The following is a 21,085-nucleotide window of genomic DNA, read 5'->3' on the forward strand; positions in this document are numbered from 1 at the left end:
ATTCTCCTGTCTCTGTCTCCATCCCTCCATGGAGCACATTACAGGTGCCCACGACCGCACCAGCTTTATGTGAAGTCTGGAGTGTGGCTCATCCTAAGTTGTCCATGCTGCAATATGTGGTACTCTATATCCTTGGTCTTGAGACCAGCACCAACTGGATTCAAAAAGGAAGAAGAGGAGGAAGAAGATGATGAGGTTGGGAGGGGCTCAGAGGGAGACTTAGAGCAGTTGGAGGAGGAGCAGACACAATCTAAATACATGGTGTCCATCTATGCAATAAGAAGAGTCCTTACGCATCTTCACCCGTATGGCCCATTGTCAGTCTTGACAGGACATCCCTTTAAGGTTATTTTAAAAATGTGTATGTGGGAGTCGGGGATGTGTGATGGGAGTACTGGTACCCTTGGTGGTCAGGAAAGGAAGTCAGACACACTGGATTCTGGGGAGCTGTGGGCTGTACCACGTGGGTGTTGTGTGCTGAGCTTCCCCGGGAGCAGAGTGCATGCTTGACCACTGGGCCATGTGTGAGCTGCCGCCTCTCACTTTCCCTGTACATTAGTCTTTATTCTCCGCACCAGCTGTCTCTGTGAAAACTCTTACCCTCTAGCTTTGCAAACAAATAAACATAACGTTACAGTGCCATGCACAAGTTATATTGACTGCCTGTGGAAATAATATTTTGATACATTGGGTTACATAAGATGTGTTATTTAAATTATTTTTAAAGCCACTAAGAAAAAACAGCACTGAGATGCAAACATTTTGCTTCCTGGCCCCCAAGTCCTCATCTTAGTTGTCTTCTAAAAGCTTCTGCCATTTCTAGAAACAGAAATGTCATCATGTAATAGTGAATTTTAGCTTATCACTCTTCTAAAATGTGAATATACTGTTGTCCCAGCCTTCTTCATGAAACCTCTAAGACTGAGGACATAATGAAATGCGTGTGTCTCTTCAACTTTTCATTCCAATTTGTCCTCCCTAAAGGAAGCCTAAGGATCAGGTTCTTCATTAATCTCCCAGAAGGCATTGCATCTGTTCCTGGGCACTTTCATAGAAGAGAAGAGTTTTAAATAATAATCACACTACTATGTGTCGTTTTGACTTTATTTTATAAGAAACCTTTTAGCTCAATTTACATTAGTATAGAGAAAGCTTGACAGACATTTGTTACTTGACTATATAGTACTCCAAGATCAAGGATGGCACATGAAAATATGTTACCAATCATATTCAATGACGTTTAGGTAGTTTCCAAATGTATCCCTATTACAATGACACCAATGACTTTTCCTCTTTCAGTACAAAATACCCCAGCAACGGCAACTTAAGAAATAAAGCACTTGTTATGGTTCATGATACCACTTGATACGTTCAGCGTGGCGGAGAAGGCATAGGAAAGAAGCTGAGGCTGATGACCACATGACATCCACAGTCAGGACGTCACGAGAGGTGGGCGTTAGTGCCCAGCTTGCTCTCACCCTGTAACTTTGTCCGCAGTCCACAGGCATGGAGCTGTCCACACATGGGGTGGGTTTCCTACCACAGTAACCTGAGGTGATCCTCACAAGCTAACCTAGAACAGACGGTGCTCACAGGATGCAGAAGAGTTTGTGTCCTGAATCATTCTATAGCCAGTCCAGTTGACCAACAGTAACTGCCAGAACACACAGTGACTTATAACTAGTTTCCATAGGAAGGGTTCCAAAATTTGTTCCCTGAAAGCATACCCTTTCTGTGAAAAAAAATATATATGTGTGTGTGTGTGTGTGTGTGTGTATGTGTGTGTGTGATCTATCTAATATGGGAGGGGCATAGATGTTCTCATAAGCACTTTTTATGTTTAAATTTGCTGAATGAAAATGAAAACATGAAGCTTCAAAATAAGACAAAGTATATATTAACAGTCTGCCATTTCATCCCAAGAAGAGTGAAGAAGAGTGGATCCTATTTAAATATGGGAAAAAAGCCTTTTACAACCTCTGCAACTAATAAAGCAGGAGCAAAAATCACTGTAGCAAATCCTCTTATAATATTATCTACAAAAGAACCACTATTTCTTTTCATATCTTCGATGTTATACTTCAGTCGCTGTATTTCTCCATTCATTTCCTCAGATTTTTTCCTAAATCCTTCTTCAAGCAAAGCCTTTTGATCCTAAAACAGTAACCAAGAGAGAGCAGAAAATATCATAAAATCCCAGCATTGTAAGAATTATAGCTTTAAACCTTTAGCAAGGGGCCTTGGTGTTCCCTACGTGATGTCTCTTACATGAAGAATTTCCTGTGAGTTAGGCCTACACATTGTGGGAAGGAGAGTTGGCACTTCACGGATGTTGACCCACAGTGTGTGTTCTGGCTGCAGTGCTGGCAGAGGTGTGCAGACGTTCCTACACTCACGCCCACTGAAGGAGGTTGGATCGTGCAGACCTCAGACCACTGAGAGAGTGTGGCAACCGCACCATACAGATGGTGGCAACAGACCCATTGATTTAGACCTCTGCTAGCATTGTGTTTGCTCATGGGCAATGACAGAATCACTCCGATTGTTTTAATTTAAGAAAAGCTGCCTGTGAGAGAAAGACCCCATGCAACAGGGTTCAAGCAAAGGGGATTTTTATTAGTTTAAGGGATCATAAGAGGGGGAAAGGCAAGAGGGAAGACCCAGCCTCTGGAGACAGGAGCAGCAGGAGAGAGTAGGAAGGGAGGAGGGGGAGAGATGCAGAGGGAGGGAGAAAGAGAGGAACAGACAGAGGGAGAGAAAGAGAGAGAGAGAGAGAGGATGTCGGGAGGTGGGCGGGGCATTTTAAAAGGGAACATAGTGAATGTGCACAGGTGGTTCTCTTAGTGGCTGCAGCTGAGGGCGTGCCCTGTCAGAACCCCCAAGAGAGGCCAGTGCCAATGCATGAACACTAACAGCTAAGCCATGTGCTGCCTCCAACAGGCTGTGCACTCTGGAGACAGCTACAGACCCTGCAGAAGCTGCTAATTCCCTGTGCTTTCAAACTGGACATTTCGTTCAGTTTTACGTCAGCATAGATCATCTTTGGGTGGGGAGGGGGTGGGTGAGTATTCAGGTGCCTGATAAATGGGCCTTGAGAACCCAGACCCATGGCTGACCCATATGAAACTGCCTGGTTGGGGATTATTTTTAGTGAGACCCCAGGAGATCAATTTTAAATATCCTGAGAGTAAATCAAATGATACAGTCACTAAAACCCAAAGGAGCAACTGAGATCCTATGGGGGGACATCCATAGCAACACTACATTTTGGTGGGTTTTCCTCTCATGACCAGGCTACAAACTTTTGCCTGCTCCCCAAGGTAGGAAGACCTCTGGGGGACGGGGATTCCCACCTGCAGCTGCTTCTGCAGCATCGTTTTCTGGTCTCTGATGAGCTGCTCTCTCTCCTGCACCAGCTTTGTGCGCAGCTGCTCTAGGTTTTCCTTGTGACTTCTCTCCTGAGCCTCCATCAGCTGCTGCTGCTCCTTCTGCTTCTGTCTCAGCAGCTCCTGCTCCTTCTCAGCCGCCTCCTTCTGGGCCCGCTCCTCTGCCCCAGGAAGATCAGGGAGGGAAGCAGGGATGGGGGATTCCGGGTGGATGAGGAAGAAAGAGATGATGGGTCAAGTAAAATGTCTACATTCCAGAACCCAGAGAGCAATTCAGATCTGGAAGGAAACTCCAGACTCCACACTGGCCCCCACCATGGAGAGAGAGCTCCTGGGGGTGATGGAGGAGACCCTGCCCATCTGAAACACAGATGGACTTCCTGTTGCTCTCAGAGTGAGCATGCACAGAAGGATGGAGGGCTGCTCATCTGAGGCGTCTATCAGGAAGCCATGGCAGGAATCTGACCCCTCCTGAAAGCCAAGAGACATGCTCCTGTACCTGCAATGGCCTTCTCCCCAGCGGTGAGGGCTGTGTCTGCCTGCAGGATGGAACTCTCGATGGTGGCCTGTGACTGCAGAAAACTCTGGAAGACTTCCCTTGCCTGTAGGACCAAAGAGCGAAGAACCCTGATAAATCCTGGGAGAGTACCTGTGTGAGTCTACGCAGTCTTCACTGTCGGCGCTGTAAAAACGCTATGGTGCAGCCTGCAGATGCCCATGCTCCTCAGTGGGACGGCATACTTCCTGGTCCAGGGTTCCTCCGTTCATCCCGCTAGTGCCACCAGCCTCAGACTCTCCCAGATGCAGCCTGTCCACGTCACGGGCAGCTGTGCTCACTGCAGCCTGTGATGCTCTCAGATACTGCGTCCCCGTGTAAAGTGGGCCATCCCTATGTGGGCTTCACTCCCCTCTGCTCTTGCTGGATGTGTTCATGGGTGAGTCACTTCACCCACCTGGGCATCGGGAACAGGTCTGTAAACTGTCCACAATAGTGTTGGGCATCACCCAGGGCGTTTAAGATAACTAGAGAAAGGTCTGAGGAAAGAGCTCACCATGGTGCCCACAATGGAGTAATGTGTTAGGTGTGTTCTTACATGTATTAGCACCCCATAGGTAGGCCAACCTGACAGACTCACAAAGTGATTCATCAGAACATACACAAGAATATTTCCAACAGTTGACAGTAACTAGCAGCCTCGTTTAGCTGAGCCGGGTCCTGGTGACGGACTTGAGGGTAAAGCACTTGCCTTGCTTTGCAAAGCCCTGGTTTTGTCGAAAGCACCGACCTGAAGCTGAAGTCGCCCTGATGTGCTCGTGTTTGCTTACTCCTCTCAGGCAGTGCTGTGCTCAGGTCTTATGACAGCGCCTTTCCCCGGATCATAGTACCTGTGCTCCCTACGCCTCACCCCTGCCCTGTGCTCCCTGCACCTCACCCCTGCCCTGTGCTCCCTGCACCTCACCCCTGCCCTGTGCTCCCTACGCCTCAACTCTGTCCTGTGCTCCCTATGCCTCACCCCTGCCCTGTGCTCCTACACCTCACCCCTGTCCTGTGCTCCCTATGCCTCACCCCTGCCCTGTGCTCCTACACCTCACCCCTGTCCTGTGCTCCCTATGCCTCACCCCGTCCCGTGCTCCCTGCTCCTCACCCCTGTCCCGTGCTCCCTGCTCCTCACCTTCACCCCTTTCCTGGGCACCCGCCAGTAGTCATGTTCAATCTGTTCCCTCTTTTCCATGTAGAGCCCGTGTCCTCCAGGAACTGAAAATGTTGAAATATTTTCCATAAAAGCCTTTGAAAGCCGATTGAGTTCTTCACGGCAGTATTTATCTGATGCTTCTTCATTCCGTAGCATGAAAATTATTCTCTTCTTATCTATCAATTCCTACAAGGGAAACGTACAGAATTCCACACTTTGAAGGACAGAAGAGATAAAATTCCCAGAAACTGGACAAGAGTCAACCTATTTCCCATGAGAATGCATTCCAGTGTAAGAAGACCTCAAGTGTATGTGAGATGCTAAGACCTGAATGAGGATCCTAAAAAAAATCTACGCAGGACCACAGTAAATGCCCTATAAGTTCTAACCTCCTAACTTTCTGTAAAAAGATGGATCTGCATCTTACATCTCTGGTTCCTTGTGGGTGTCACCGCCTGTAATTCTGCCTTCAATGACACCATGATATGACAAGGAGCCATAGATGAGCAGTGACCTGCAGTGAGACTCTAGTGAGAAACTAGAGGTCTTCTTCTTTCATAGAAGAAGAATACAGCAAGTTCAGGGATGAGCTGTAGGTGTTCTGGGCAGAACTGAAATCCACAAACATCAGCTGGGTGAAGGATTTAGGACACCATATACTCATTATTCCAGCCATTACAGATTTCTGGATAAAAATTCAGGCGTTGTTTAAGAGGGGACATGCAGTCTTTGACGCAGAGATGCTCATTGCACCTGTGGTCAATGAAGGCTCAGCCGCCTACAATCCTGACGGGGTAGAGTCGTGAGAGTTTACACCTGTGCTCGATGAAGACTCAGCCGTGCTACAGTCCTGACGGGGTAGAGTCATGAGAGCTAACGACACAAACATTACCAGCAGCTTCCTCTGGAATTGCTGGTCTTCGTCCTTGAAGGAGTGCTCCATGAAGACAGCAATGGCCTCCTTCTCACAGGCTGTGTGCTCACCCAGCAGCTCCTGGAGCGTGTCTGTGGGGAGCCTCAGTCGCCGGGCCATCTGCTCATCGTAGTGGTCAGCGGCCTTCTGCACAGCTGCTGAGTTCTCACGCTGGGCCAGAGTTGTCACAGCGTCTTCCAGACAAGGCACGGCTCCACTGTTGATGGCCTCCACGTAGGTGGTCACCAGAGTCCCCAGTCCTTTATGAGCCAGGAGTTTTGGGTGATAAATATGAAGTTACAAGTATAAGACTACACTTCTAAATCTCATAGCTACATTTGCACACTCATACACAGACTCACATCCACACACACCCCTCCCTCGGCAAGCCACCAATCTTTTCCATAGTGTTCTTTTGTATTTGTGTTTTTCTAGTTCATAACGCTACAAGTTAAAATTCATCTCCATGTAATAAATTCTACTGTATGAATAATATAATTTTGCATCTGAAACTTTAGAGGAAAATGGATTGTATGAACTAACAAGGAAACACATATCACATGATTTCTTAATAGTATCAATTTGCACAGCCTAAACACTAGGATTTATATTGGAACTATTTTAATTTCCAAATTACATTTCTCTTTGTCATTCAAGAAATAATTAATATAGGAGAGAGCCCCAAAGAAAATAGAATATATCATCTTTAGTTGTTTAAAACCGATTTTATAGGTGATTAAGTCCCTTTTCACCAGTGACTTTATTATTAGTTGGGAATTTTATATAGGTATGTTACTGACATAATACTAGTGGTGAAGTCTTTAAAGAAGGACTTGTAATCTACATTTAAGCACAAAACATAGATTTTTTTCAGAGTAGGGATACAAGTATATTATCATTGTATAGATAATTTTTAAAAATATACACATACTAATAAATTCACCGTATACTACTCTATACAGAGGTATCTTCAAAAACAAAATGAAACACTCACGATTCCCAGTGACCTTAATTCCCTCTCTGAGGGTCTTGATCTTTGCATAAGTGAAGATGTAAGAAACAAAAGCCCTTGTTTGTTCCAGGAACTTGGGATCCATTTGGTCTTCTGAGACAGTCTCAATTTTTTGCAAGAGTCCTTTGTCACTCGTTGGCCGGTCAAACACAAAGCACTTCCGTTTAGGAAAGAAATGTCTGATGCACTCCCTGGACAAGTTGGATGCTTGGATTCTGGGATTGTTGCCTGGTGTTGGGGAAACAGAGAGCAGGGGGAAGAGTCTCAGAGCAGAGAGCAATGTCAGGGGCTCTTGTCTGTGTGAGTGCTCTGCACTCACAGGTCTCTGCGCCAGACACACGCAACACTTCTTTGCATGTCAAAGGATAGCAAGCTTGCACTTGGCAGAAGTCTGGTGAGACATTTCAGGAGACATTTCACTCTCTGGAAGAGCACGTGGGTGAGATCCACAGACCTGACCATGGCACCTAGTTTGTGCAACAAAAGACCTAGGCCTGGGCAAAGCTACGTCCACCTTGAAGGCTAGTGAGATGTGCTGACATGAGGTGTCTGAGATTGAGTGTGTGCAGCTTAGGAGTGTCTCTGGGATTAAAGGAAAGAGTTGGTTTCAGCTCTATATACATGATAATAGATGTCTTCTGCCAGTACCCCGCTTGTGGATAGTTATTTAAGATGATTCTGGAATAAACCTGGGGTCTCCAGTATTGACTGAGAGCCCTCCTGATGTCTTTGTCTCCTCCTTAATGTCATCGGCTCACCGCACTTCAGGAAAGTGCTGTATTGGGAATTTTGTTTCTTTCTCTTATGCAGATGGGTGTAGGGTATGTATGCATGTTGTCCTGTGTCCGTGCATATGGGGTCATGGGTCTCCATGTAGAAGCAGGTTTCTCACGGGAAACTGGAATGCTTTCCCACCTACTATGTTTTTAATGCTTGGAGAAAGCACAGACAGAAAAGTGAAAGCAGAGGGCAAATCAGAAATGGCATTCCACACAAGGCTTCATCAGCTCCTCTCGGGTGAATAACGTCTATTAGAAACAGTTCATGGATCATGATTATAACTGACACAGACACCGCGGAATGAGTGAAAGCAGACTACTGTGATAAACGTGATGGACACTGAGAAGGCGTCGACTGGAAAGAACATCTGTCAGTGTACTTAGAACATAGCTGTTTTACAGACAACACAACCAACCCAGCCCTAAAAACCAATGTTCCTCCATGAGAAGAACAATGCATAACTCTTTGAGACGGGCTGTCTATGATCACTGTATGAATGAGAATTATGTATCCAACTGCTTCTTAAAGGAAGGCAGATATAAAAATCAGCAATACAGAGGCCTGGACTTGGAGAAGTTTTGGATGCCGTATGCTCTAGATGCTCATACAAACTTTAAAGACCTTAGCTAGGATTGATTTTGCTGTGTTCCAGGCTCTACTTCTCTCAAAAGAAATTAAACCCAGTTCCCAGACATTATCAGCCAATGACCTGTCAGCCTCTCTGCAGACCTCAATCCCACTGCAATACAGAAGGACCCCACAGAGGATGGGAGCAGCTCAGCAGATCCCAGCCCTCACCCCAGCCCCTCCTGTACCTGTGTTCAGCTTCAGGGCATTCTCCAGGTACTGATCCTCCGTGATGCTGTGTCCATCCAACTTCAGCTCCAGCATGAAATCCCGAACAGTCCAGACAAAGTCTGGAAAGAAACTCACGAACTCTGTGGAATTCTTTATCCCATCAGGACTTGGGGAAGACTTTGCCCTGATCAGCTCAGTGAGTTCTGTGACATAACTGGCACTCAGTTAAGGAAAAGTGAATTCATGCACACATCCTCATGATTCTCTTAGGAAAAATAAGACACACAGTGACAGCTCAGGTGAGAGTCTCCAAATGCATGCAGAGCAGTCAGGGAAGCCTGGGGCTCAGGTCCTGCAAGGATACTGCAGCTGCTCCAGGGCCTGGTGGTTGATGGTGCTCATGCTGTTGCAGACCAAGGTGCTGCTCAGAAGCACGGCCAGGGCAAAGATCCACGAGTCATTCTTAGGGTCACCCTGGAAGACATGGGAGAACAGAGGGCTGAGGAGAGCTCTCTCCAGGAGTCCATTTGGATTGGCCCTGTGGCCTTGTTATTCCAAGAACTCGAAGTCCAAAGCAGATGGAGAAAGAGTGTGTTTGCTGGATAGAGAAAGTATCGAGGTCACCTGAGAAGCTTGGTTGAACCCACATCGCTGTACACAGAACACAGCTCCAAGTGGAGCAAAGATCTCACTGTAAGATAAGACACCCTGACTCATAAGGGAGAGAGGATGGGGAATGGGCTTGGACTCATTTGCTCAAGAGCAGATTTTTCTCAACAGGACCCAGGTCTCATAGTCATTGAGAGAAATTAGAAGGCAGGATTTATGAATAGGAAAAATTCTATAACCATTAAACATCAGATAGATGGTTAATGTTCAGAATATATAGAGAGCTGAAAGCAAAAACAAACAAATAATTGAACATGAAGAAAACAAATAGTCCAATTTAAAACTTGGGCATAGAACTCAAACACTAAGAAACACATAATAAAAGGTTCAACAGTCTTAGCCATCAGGGAACTGCATTTAAAACTGCTTTGCAATTTCATCCTATGGATCAGAAAGGCCAAGAGCAATAAAACAAATGATTGCACAAGCTTTATGTACTGATTCCCATATGACCTCAGACACTGTCACTGCACAGGTGACCTCACAGAGAGTGTCACAGCACAGGTGACCTCACAGAGAGTGTCACAGCACAGGTGACCTCATAGACACTCACAGAACAGGTGACCTCACAGTCACTTACAGCACAGGTGACCTCATAGACACTCACAGCACAGGTGATCTCACAGAGAGTGTCATCACAGGTGACCTCACAGAGACTGTCACAGCACAGGTGACCTGACAGACACTCACAGCACAGGTGACTTCTCATACAGTGTTACAGCACAGGTGATCTCACACACTCTGTCACAGCACAGGTGACCTCACAGATACTCACAGCACAGGTGACCTCACAGATACTCACAGCACAGGTGACCTCACAGACACTCACAGCACAGGTGACCTCACAGAAACTGTCACATCACAGGTGATCTCATAGGGAATGTCACAGAGCCTACAAGCACCTGCACTGGGACAAATCAAAGTCCCAGCTTAGAAGACAAGTAGACACAGAGTCCTGATGGAACTTTAGTTTTAAAAACATGCCTGCTGCTTCACAGATGGTTTAAAAGTAGTTACAGACATTGCCAACGATATTCTTTATAAAGTAAAGTCCTACAACTCACAGGAAATCACAAAATACCCTCTTTAACCACATTAATCTTGAGGAAGAGCAACAGCACACACCCTGACTTAGAACAAGTTACTAGGCTGTAGTTGTCAGAACAGTGAGGTTTATTCAAATTCCTTTTTAAAGTGCTGCTAAGAGACACCGCAAAGAGAGCAGTGAGGTGACCATGGACGTGTGCGTCTCGGGATAGAGTGCTGAATCCCATCAATGTATACAATAGTCAGAGCGTCAACGGACTATGCCTGCTCCCATTGGACGGGTACAGACAATGAGGAATACCAACACAGCATTTAAAAAGGAGAGAAAGCCTGCCACTGGAAACAACATGTGTAAATCTTAGAGCAGTGGGCTGTATGACATGAGCCAATTACAAATATGCAGTGCTACTAATGCCCCTCTGGAGGAAAATGGAAAACCTGCGAATTCAGACACTGCTCTCAGACGTCTAACACCGAGGGGAGGAATGAAAGGATGAACCTGAGGCCAGATGAGGCAGGGTGGGGAGCCTCTTACTGCACCAGCCACACAGTGCATTTTAGTCTCTGGGACCCGGATGAGGCTGGAAAGAGGTGTGGCGTGTTCCTAACACACACACAGGTCCACAGTCACCCAATGAACCACACAACGTCTCACATACTTAAGAAAACCAAATTCATCCAAGTAGTTATTGTGGGAGAAACATGTGCCTTCACTGCCTGCAGGGTCAGCTCTGTCAAGAACTTCCTGAACGCCCTATGGACAGGTGGTTAAGTTTCACCATAAAAACAAATGCGAATCCAAGCGGTTGGACAGATGGCTCAGTGGTAAGAACACTTGCTGCTCTTCCAGAGGGCTGATGTTTGTTCCCAGCATCCACACCAGGCTGCTTCTGACTTGCTGTGACTCCAGCCCCCGGGGAATCCAAAGCCTCTGAACACCGAAGATGCCTGTGCTCACATGCATGTACCACAGGCTGGCACACATCCTACACATAAAGACATGTCTCTCAAAAGTGTAAGCCTAACTACTTAACCCCATCTCCAAAATGTATCCTAGTTTTCTCAGGTGACAAGACAGAAGTCGTTCTTCCTCCATTGAGATGGGCTGAAGTCATCCATCTTCTCATGGAAGCATCCTTCTACCTGACTGCTCCTAGTAGAAGTAGCACCGTCTGCCCGGGTCACCTTAAAACGGAGGACCTTGTTCCTCCAGCTGCGGGAGTACTGATGGGCATCAGGGCACAAGAAGCCAGCACCTTGAATGGCAAGGCCTCCAGGGCAGACGTCCAGTGGTGGGCAGGCATGAGAGACAGAGACTCAACACACCTGACCCAACACAGGCCAGCTCAAAAGTTCCAGCCCAGCTCTCCTTCTGGAGCTCAGAGGTCAGATGCTGCCCCAAACAGCCCTTCCTCTCTCTGTCCTGCTTCTCCCCAGGTACTGGGCTGTATCAGCGTACACCCAGGTGGGATTCTCAGTGAAACTAGAGGGTTCTCAGAGGAAAATCCTTTGTTTTGTTCACTAATACCTAACTACTCCCCAGGAATGTAATTGCTAAATAAACTTTTCTTGGATTGAATGAAATCACTCACCCAAATGACAAGAAATGAAAGCATAATTTTCCCTAATATAATACATAGGCAGGCAGGTCTCTATGAGTTTGAGACCAGCCTGATCTACAGACAAGTTCTAGGACACCCAGGACAACATAGAGAAACCCTGTCTAAAAATAAAATAAAATAAAATAAAAAATCTGACCTTATCTAAGAGTGAAATCTAACTAGATCAGTATTTATCTCACCTGTGTAGTTCAGTCTGTAGAACATAAATCTGTTTATGAACACATCAGGCAGGGTTCATAATGGTCAGCCTTAGCCTCACCCTACCTTCTCCACGTCCCCCAGGCCCTCGGTGTCCAGGAGGACCAGCGTGTGCTTTGGCTTGGTGGGGTGGGGCACACACCACATCCAGATGCCCTTGGTTTCAGACTGCACGGTGGAGCCCAGAGGGAAGCCTGAGGGAGAGGTAAGGAGGCAGGGTTTGTATGTGCATTTCCTGCACAGATAGCCTTGTGTGCTACAGCATCAGTGCTGGACAGCCTCGTGTGCTAAAACTCACTGTCCAGAAGCCCCGTGTGCTAAAACTCACTGTCCAGAAGCCCCGTGTGCTAAAACTCACTGTCCAGAAGCCCCGTGTGCTAAAACTCACTGTCCAGAAACCTCGTGTGCTAAAACTCACTGTCCAGAAACCTCGTGTGCTAAAACTCACTGTCCAGAAACCTTGTGTGCTAAAACTCACTGTCCAGAAGCCCCGTGTGCTAAAACTCACTGTCCAGAAGCCTTGTGTGCTAAAACTCACTGTCCAGAAGCCCCGTGTGCTAAAACTCACTGTCCAGAAACCTCGTGTGCTAAAACTCACTGTCCAGAAACCTTGTGTGCTAAAACTCACTGTCCAGAAGCCCCGTGTGCTAAAACTCACTGTCCAGAAGCCCCTGTGCTAAAACTCACTGTCCAGAAGCCTTGTGTGCTAAAACTCACTGTCCAGAAGCCCCGTGTGCTAAAACTCACTGTCCAGAAGCCTCGTGTGCTAAAACGCACTGTCCAGAAGCCCCGTGTGCTAAAACTCACTGTCCAGAAGCCTTGTGTGCTAAAACTCACTGTCCAGAAGCCTTGTGTGCTAAAACTCACTGTCCAGAAACCTTGTGTGCTAAAACTCACTGTCCAGAAACCTCGTGTGCTAAAACTCACTGTCCAGAAGCCCCTGTGCTAAAACTCACTGTCCAAAAGCCTTGTGTGCTAAAACTCACTGTCCAGAAGCCTTGTGTGCTAAAACTCACTGTCCAGAAGCCTTGTGTGCTAAAACTCACTGTCCAGAAGCCCCGTGTGCTAAAACTCACTGTCCAGAAGCCCCTGTGCTAAAACTCACTGTCCAGAAACCTTGTGTGCTAAAACTCACTGTCCAGAAACCTCGTGTGCTAAAACGTCAGTGCTCCATGGCCTCATGTTCTAAAATGTCAGGGCACAGCAACCCCCTTTATTAAAACACCAGTGCCCAAAGTCCCCCTGGGCTAAAATGTCAGTGCTCAGCAGCCAGCACCATTTTGAGGGATTCCAAAGATGTGAATTGAAGAGTTGAAGCCTAACTGGAGGACAAAGTACCAGCGGAGTGATACTGGACTTAGGACTGGGTCCCCGGTCCCTTCCTCAGCCTCTGACATCTGTCTTCCATGTCCTCCAGCTGCCTCCGTGTGGTGCCAGGGTCAATGACTCCAGTGAGTGTCCAGAGTCATCCCTCCCCTTAAGTTGTGCTCTCTGGTGCTCTGGACACAGCTTCGACAAAGCACCCAAGAGGACGACGCTCGGGAAAGCAGATGTGAGCTGTAGAACTGACAGTGAGTGAAGCTCAACACTCAAAATGGTGCTCCATCTTTCCAGACACCGTCCTAGCTCACGAGTGGCCCATCTCAGGCTATAGGGGACATTTAACGTGAGAGTGAGGCCACACCAGGGCTCCAAATGGAAACAAGGAGGGACCACCAATCAGAAAACATGGAGCTCTCTGGTGGCTGCAGTGAGAAGGTTCTGAGCCAGTCACAGTTGGACACACCCATAATCCCTGTAGGCAGGGAGCAGAGGCTGGAGAATCCTCACTGGTTTAAGAGCAGGTGGAACTAATCAGCTATAACCAGGCCAACCAACAAATGAATCAAAAGTCACTTTTTTTTTTACAAACTATTCAAATTGGTGTGGGTTCTGAAGCAGAGACACACAAGAAGAGGAAAAATATAAAATAAAGAAGTAAGAATTAAGATGCTGTGACAAAGACAGGCAAACCTTTGTCTAGTAACCAGCGTGCCACTCACCATGATTTTGTCCCGCCAGACGGTTCATCAGGTAGGACTTCCCAGTACGGTACAGTCCCACGATGGCCACGACTACCACTGGCTGAGAAATCTCGTCTAGAATCTCTACGGCTTTCTGGTTCACAGACAGACGCTCCTTTTTGTTTTCCACCAGACAAATAGGGGCCATCATTTGCGGTCCACTGGCCATAGCAACTTGCCACACTAGAAGAAACTGCAATTAGTATACAAAGCCATGCTATGCATCAGTCCCAGATGTCTTAGGACTGATGACATTTGTACATTTCCTATTGTCAGTGAATAGATACGGAGGACATTCTCCTCTTCCTTCAGTAACACATGGCTCCATTATCTATGAGTGTAAAGAGAAGCTTTTTCCTTGAGAGAAGCCTTCCCGCCAGCCTGGTTCTAGAGCCGCATCAGTCTCAAATAAACACACAGAAGGCTATATTAATTATGAAGCTGTTGGCCTTGCTTGTTTCTTACTGGCTAGCTCTGACTTAAGTAATTGCCCCATAATTGTTAATCTAAGTATGTCTCTTACCGGAGAAGTTTCCAGGCTCCCTACCCCATGGCATCACATCTGGAACTTGTGTTTCTCCTACCCAGAGTCCTCCTGGACTCCTAGTCCCACCTATCTAGATTCCTATTGGCTCAACAGTGCTTTATTGACATAAGACTTCCCCAACGTATGAGGTTTCACCTCAATGTAAAGAAACCCAAACAACGATTACCTTCGTTAAGGTCTAACAATATGCTAAGGCTTGGTTGGAATGAACATCTTTAGCATGTGACCTCCCAAAATCTGTTAAGTACCTACTAGTTTGGGATTAGTGCATACTGCCAAGGAGATCAAAACCTAAACGGCCCAGCAAAATGGCAGACCAGTGGGTTCTAAGCCCTGTTTCCTCTGTGAACAGATTTTAAAGAGGCTGATAATGTATAGGAACTTTGTAAGACACCCATGAATTACACAGACACTGACATGTGCAGGTGAATAGACAGTGTGGACCCCATGTGGATTTACTTGACTTTTCACTGTCTAACCCCACCCCCTATCTGTCACAGATTCTGTCTACAGGGAACAAGCAGTAATTGCTGCAACAGGCTCACCTGGGGCTAACCTGGTCTCTGCTTTACCTAACTTGGATTTCAAGCAGGGCTTATTTCTTGAGTATGATACCAAAATCTCAACATGAGTGAATAAGTAGATAAAATCCACTTTGTAAAATTAAGAACTTTTGTACACTAGATGATTTATAAAAAGAGTATAAAAAGGAAACCCGAGAATGGCTGATGAGTCCTGTACATTACATATGAGGTAAAACATTACACAAATTTAAGATTGTTTTAAACAAGGAGCGTTCTTTAAATTCCTCACAGATAACTCAGTTTTAACATGGGCAAAACACTGGATTAGACATTTCTCCAAAGAAGGAGCAGGATCGGCCATAAGCACACAAGATAACATAAAATACTGCTAATCACTCCGTAAAAGAAAACTCTAAAATTTTAAAGAATGCATTTGAAGAAGATGCAATGCTCAACCTGGGAAGGACCCACCTGAAAGATAAGGAGCCTGTGTTCCCACGACGATGAGTGAGTCAGTTTTAACAAGAAAGCCTGGAAGCCAAATGAAGAAACTTTAGTTACACGTATTCTGTCTTGTGGCACTGGGGGCCTGGTATAAAAGTCTATAGTCACATAATCTCATTGTGTGATTTGGCTTCTTGTAACTTACTGATATTGAGTCTTGCTTCCCAATAACATACACATTTACTTGAAACCCCATGCTTGGTTTCGCTTGTGTTTGCAGTCTAAGCAAGAATGAGGCTCTTTTAAAACCTATTTGATTTTCTTCCTCAATAATTTTCAATCCCAGAGTGCATGATAAGGAGGCTTTAGGAAACACTGAGGAAGTGTCACCCAAAACCAAAAGATGTCACCTTGTACCCAGAAGGACAGTCACCACACAATACAAAAGCAAATACATGTAAACCAGGATTAAAAAATCTTAGATGTTCATGCACTGCCGCTAAGTGTGGAGAGTCATACTACCTCACGGAGCGTAGTCTTGTGTCCTATGAAATGAGTACTAACATTCGGTCCAAGAACTCTGCTTTGATTACATACAACACACAGGTGAGGGCTTGGACAGACCTTCGGAAAGCAATGATCATGGCAGCCATATTCACAACACCCAAAATGTGGAAATAACTGAATCTCCCATCAACAGACTATCTACAGGTGTGTAGATGGACACAGTGTGATTGTAACATGATAGAATATTATTCAGCCAGAGAAAATAATTAAATTCTCTTGCACACTGCAACACAGATAAGCCTGAGGACGTTATGCCAAAGAAAGACAAAGTACAGAATTCTGAGAATTTAGGTTAACAGGTGAAGTCACAGGTTTTCTTTACCCATAAATAGAAGAGTAAGATCAATAGCACGAAAAATACATTTAGCTCTATATTATTTGTATATATTTCACATCACCCTAGACATCCACAAAGAGGGTCTGCCTATCTACTTATGCTTAATAAAAGGTAGTGGACAGAAACTAAATGTATTTCTAATAGATGTTACCAAGCTCCTGTGCTGACATTTTCTCGGATGATTCCTACACAGGAAAGATGTTCTTCTGACTGCGGTTGCCTGTGAGCCTGGCCAGGGATGGTGAGGCTGTGGTCTAGGCTAAGGCAGTAGTCGGGCTCCCTCCCAGGGCTGTTCCCAAAGCTGCCAGAGCAGGGAGTCTGCAGTGTCAGGCTGCCACTGTGCAATGTCACTAATCAAAGGAATGACACTAAGCTTCAAACCCCAAAGTCAGCCACAGACGCCTGCAGACCAGACAAGACATAACCTGCCTCTTCCAACCTTCCCTCCATGGCCACTTTTAACTGGAAATCCAGTCCAGGTGAAGGAAGACAAAGTAAACATACCTGGTCCCCAAAGGTTGGTTGCAAGTACACTTCTCAGCTGCTCTAGGCTGCCTCTGCTTTCCTTCCAGTATCTTCCTATGCTCCTGTTTTTATAAGCACACCCAACACACACACACACACACACACACACACACACACACACACACACACTGCAAAAAAATCACATGCTTCAGCAAAAATGAAACTGAAAGAGAACTCATCCAAAGTCTTGTTGACTTAAGCCAAGAATTGGGAGGGCAGGAAATGCAGTGAGGGACAGCAGTCCTTGCACTGAGGAGAACTTTGACAGTCTCTTTGCCGGAACTCCCTCCCCAGGGTCCTTGGCACAGTAAAAACTAAGGGAGATTACACAACTGGGGAATGTTGCAAGTGTGTTCCTTTCTGTGGAAATTCCCTGTGTTCCCTTGGTAAACAGGTTTAGTGTTTTTAGGACTTTTTCTAAAATTGAAGCTATTCTTTTTTTCTGTTTGCTTCTTTTTCTATATATTTTTATCTAAATTACAAACAATATTGCTTCATATGTCAATCCCAGTTCCCTCTCCCTCACCTCCTCCCCTGCCCCCAACCAGCCCCCTATCCCATGCCCTTTCTGCTCCCCAGGAAGGGTGAGGCCTTCCATGGGGGATCTTCAAAGTCTGTCACATCATTTGGAGCAGGGTCTAGGCCTTTCCCCTGTGTCTAGGCTGAGAGAGCATCCCTCTATGGGAATGATTACCCGATGTCCATTCATACACTAGAGATAAACACTCTTCCACTGTTAGAGGTCCCATAGACTGTCCGGGTCTCCTAACTGACACCCACGTTCAGGGGGTGTGGGTCAGTCCCGTACTGGTTTCGGGGCTCTCAGTCTGGCATCCATGAGCTCCCCCTTGTTCAGCTGTTTCTGTGGATTTCCCGGACCCGGTCTTGACCCCTTTGCTCATCACTCCTCCTTCTCTGCAACTGGATTCCAGGAATTTGGCTGAGGAAACTATCCTTATAAAAATCATTTTTAAAAGAATCACTTGGAAAATAATAAGTAGGGCCGGCGCGGTAGCTCATTGGGGAAGCGCTCTAAAGGCTGCAGCTGTACAAGCCCGGAGACACTGCTCCATCTTGGATCCATGTAAGGTAGAGGAGGGAGCTGACCCCACAAAATTGTCCTCCAGCCTCGAGGTGGGTACCCTGGCATGTGGGCACACAATGATAAACAACAAAGAAGAAGAGAAAGCGAATATCCCTTAACGTAATAAACAGAAATGCCCACTGTTGCCTTTTGTCTAAATTCTTGTGCTTCCCCACTACATAGACTCCGCCCCTCTCCACAGACCACGTGGTCGGGTCAAAAGTCAGAGGAGAACGCTACTGAGTGGGTGCGTGTTTGTGGAGTGAGGAAATGAGCTAAGCGCACAGTAGGGCGATGGCAGGTGGCGGAGGGAAAGCGCAGGGACATGACACCGTGTAGGGAGAGCATCTGTGTCCCTGGCTTCTCCACGACTCCCCTCCTCGTCTGTGCCAGCTCCTCCCATAAAAAGGGAAGCAGAGCTTCATGGAGGCTGCCTTGCAGGGACGTGGCTGGAGTGTCCGCGTATCACCGGCAAATGAGTGCAGGCAGCTGCTGCCTACAACGTTTTATTTTGGGGGACAGACCCACCTTCCATTTGACCTTTGGCTTCCATCCATAAGATGCTGTGACGTGGAGACAGTCGCCGCTGTTCCCTCTATCCTCATCTTACCCTTTACCCTGCAATTCAAACCCGGGGCTCTACTTCTGTCTACTCAAGGAACAATGAACAAAATCCTTTCTTTTTCCCCCCTTAGAGCAGAATTATCAAGAGAGAGAGACAAAGAGAAAGAGACAGAGAGAGAGAGAAAGAGAGAGAGAGAGACAAAGACAGAGAGACAGAGAGAGACAGAGAGAGAGACAGAGAGAGACAGAGAGAGAGAGAGAGAGAGAGAGAGAGAGAGAGAGAGAGAGAGAGAGAGAGAGAGAGAATATTTCCTCCTCCTGTTTGATTTTCATCCGTGTGAGTTCTTGCTGGGTACTGAGCTCTCCACGCCCAGGTCTACACAACTCATAGTCTACCTCTTAATAACATAGAGCTGCTCCTAATGCTTAAGGAAAGCAGAAGACAGATATGGTTGACAGAAAGTGGCCAGATGTCACACAAAATGTGGCTGGTTTGGGTGACACAAAGCACCTGCCTGGGTCTGCAGGACCCTTTGGAACAGAGAGGAAGCCTAGCATCTGCGTGTGGCACGTGACTTCAGCTGACTTGGGTAGGGCAGGCGAAGGTGAAGCTAGGAAGCACAGATTTTTGAGCGGATATCCTGCTGGCCTTTTCTAGATGTAGCCTGTGTGCAAGGAAGAGCAGTTTCTCTGTGGGTGTCCTGAGCCCTGGCTGAGGAGGAAAGTGCTTGCCCACGCTGCCATCATGTGGTAATTCAAAACCATCTTTCCATAAGGCACCAACGGCTAGATTAAAAAATTATTATGAAGATCAAGATGGGATTTATAGAAATCCATGACATCATGAGCAACTCGTAACGTATTATGAACAGAAATCATCAAATGAAGCACAGGTGAAACCAATTGTAAAAAAAGCTACGTAAGTCCCTGGTACACAGTGGTGACACTGCCTCTGTATTTCCTAACACATATGCTGGGTACAATCTTCCTTTAAAGATGAGTGGAGATGACAGAGTGCAGTTGAGGCCTTCAGCTCCAGTGACAGGATAGGTTTTCTATTGGTCTTTCCATCTAAGAAAGAGATATGGATGCATGCACTGTTTGGTAAGCTATGACAGGACACGAGTGTCTGAATCAAGGGATACTTGGGAAATGGGGACATTGCAAAGCTCAGTGTGTAACTGATCTGTAACTGTAAGTCCCAACACAGACAGACTGAAGAATAACACAGAAAGTCTTCTGAGATTCTCTACTTTCCTGTTTGTTTGCTTTGCTAGAGAAAGACCCCCAAAACTGTCCCGGTACCCACTCCGTAAGCCATGTTGGCTTCAAACTCCTCTTGCCTCAACGTCCCAAGGGCTAGGATTACAAATTCGAGGACCAGTGCTGGACTCGATTTCTTTTTTTAAAGACAGCATTCTACAGTTACCATGAGCTGGGAAATGCCCCGGGTCTTTAAATGCTTCCAACATAGGGGCTGGACTTAGGGGAATGAGCAAACAGAACTTGAAGAAAAGCCTGGGCAAGAAAAGAGGAGAGATGCTCTACACAGGTATTGTAAAGTTCTGTAACCATCTGCTGTGGCAGAACTAACTGTTTGCACAGTGTGCTCGGAACAGCAGAGAGGCAGAATGAGCGGACAAATGAGGCTGTGGAATAAAGTAAGCTGTCCTCTGGGAAACAGGGACGAACGCGCCTGAACCGTCTATTCAGACAAAGCTTTCTGCTGAAAAAATTACAAATTCTGAATTAATAAAAAGGACAACAACACATTTTCACCTCTTTTTAAAAATATTCATTTATTATGTATAAACATTCTGCCCCCATATATGCCTACACACCAGAAGAGGGCACCAGATATCATTATAAATGGCTGTGAGACACCATGTGGTTGCTGGGAATTGAACTCAGGACCTCTGGAAGAGCAGTCAGTGCTCTTAACGGCTGAGCCATCTCTCCAGCCCCATTTTCATCTTTTTAAAGCAATTTTGAATAATCAGGGAGATGACTCAGTTGGTAAGGCATTTGCTATGCAAAGCACGACGATCTGTGTTAGACCCCTAGAAGCCAAGTTCTTGGTCCTGGTCAGCCAGTCTAGCTGAAACAGCAAGCTCTGAGAAGCCACTCACAACCCAAGATGATGGTGTGTTCTCTGCCCTGGTTTGGCCATGCTAGCTGACCCAGCAAGCTCATGTTTCAGAAAACGACTCAAACCTAAGGTGAAGAGAGTTAGAGGATGGCCAACATTGACTTACACCACACACACACACACACACACACACACTCACACACACACACACACACACACAGA

At 46.3% G+C, this 21,085-nt stretch overlaps 1 protein-coding gene across 1 annotated transcript; it reads right to left on the reverse strand.

Moving 5' to 3' along the window:
* Window positions 1-1,090: 1,090 nt before the first annotated feature.
* LOC121135108 (guanylate-binding protein 6-like) lies at window positions 1,091-17,239 on the reverse strand. The gene is made up of 12 exons (XM_040733433.1): window positions 17,106-17,239; window positions 15,725-15,784; window positions 14,162-14,365; window positions 12,186-12,313; window positions 8,948-9,057; window positions 8,601-8,797; window positions 6,988-7,233; window positions 5,973-6,253; window positions 5,060-5,266; window positions 3,886-3,988; window positions 3,354-3,547; window positions 1,091-2,154 (listed from the first exon to the last, which is right to left on the reverse strand). Exons 3-12 carry the CDS (start codon window positions 14,349-14,351, stop codon window positions 1,945-1,947), a joined length of 1,866 nt encoding a protein of 621 aa, XP_040589367.1. The 5' UTR covers window positions 14,352-14,365; window positions 15,725-15,784; window positions 17,106-17,239; the 3' UTR covers window positions 1,091-1,944.
* Between the last annotated feature and the right edge of the window lie 3,846 nt (window positions 17,240-21,085).

The sequence above is a fragment of the Mesocricetus auratus genome, unplaced genomic scaffold (assembly GCF_017639785.1).
Source record: "Mesocricetus auratus isolate SY011 unplaced genomic scaffold, BCM_Maur_2.0 Super-Scaffold_100031, whole genome shotgun sequence".
NCBI classification, from domain to species: Eukaryota; Metazoa; Chordata; class Mammalia; order Rodentia; family Cricetidae; genus Mesocricetus; species Mesocricetus auratus.

Excerpts from the sequence above, each read along its gene's own strand:
- LOC121135108 (XM_040733433.1), bottom strand. The coding sequence starts at position 14,351 with ATGGCCAGTGGACCGCAAATGATGGCCCCTATTTGTCTGGTGGAAAAC. Across the intron at positions 7,234-8,600 it reads TGCCCTGAAGCTGAACACAG|GCAACAATCCCAGAATCCAA; the intron begins GTACAGGAGGGG and ends CCCCAACACCAG. Across the intron at positions 5,267-5,972 it reads AATTCCAGAGGAAGCTGCTG|GAATTGATAGATAAGAAGAG; the intron begins GTAATGTTTGTG and ends TTTCCCTTGTAG.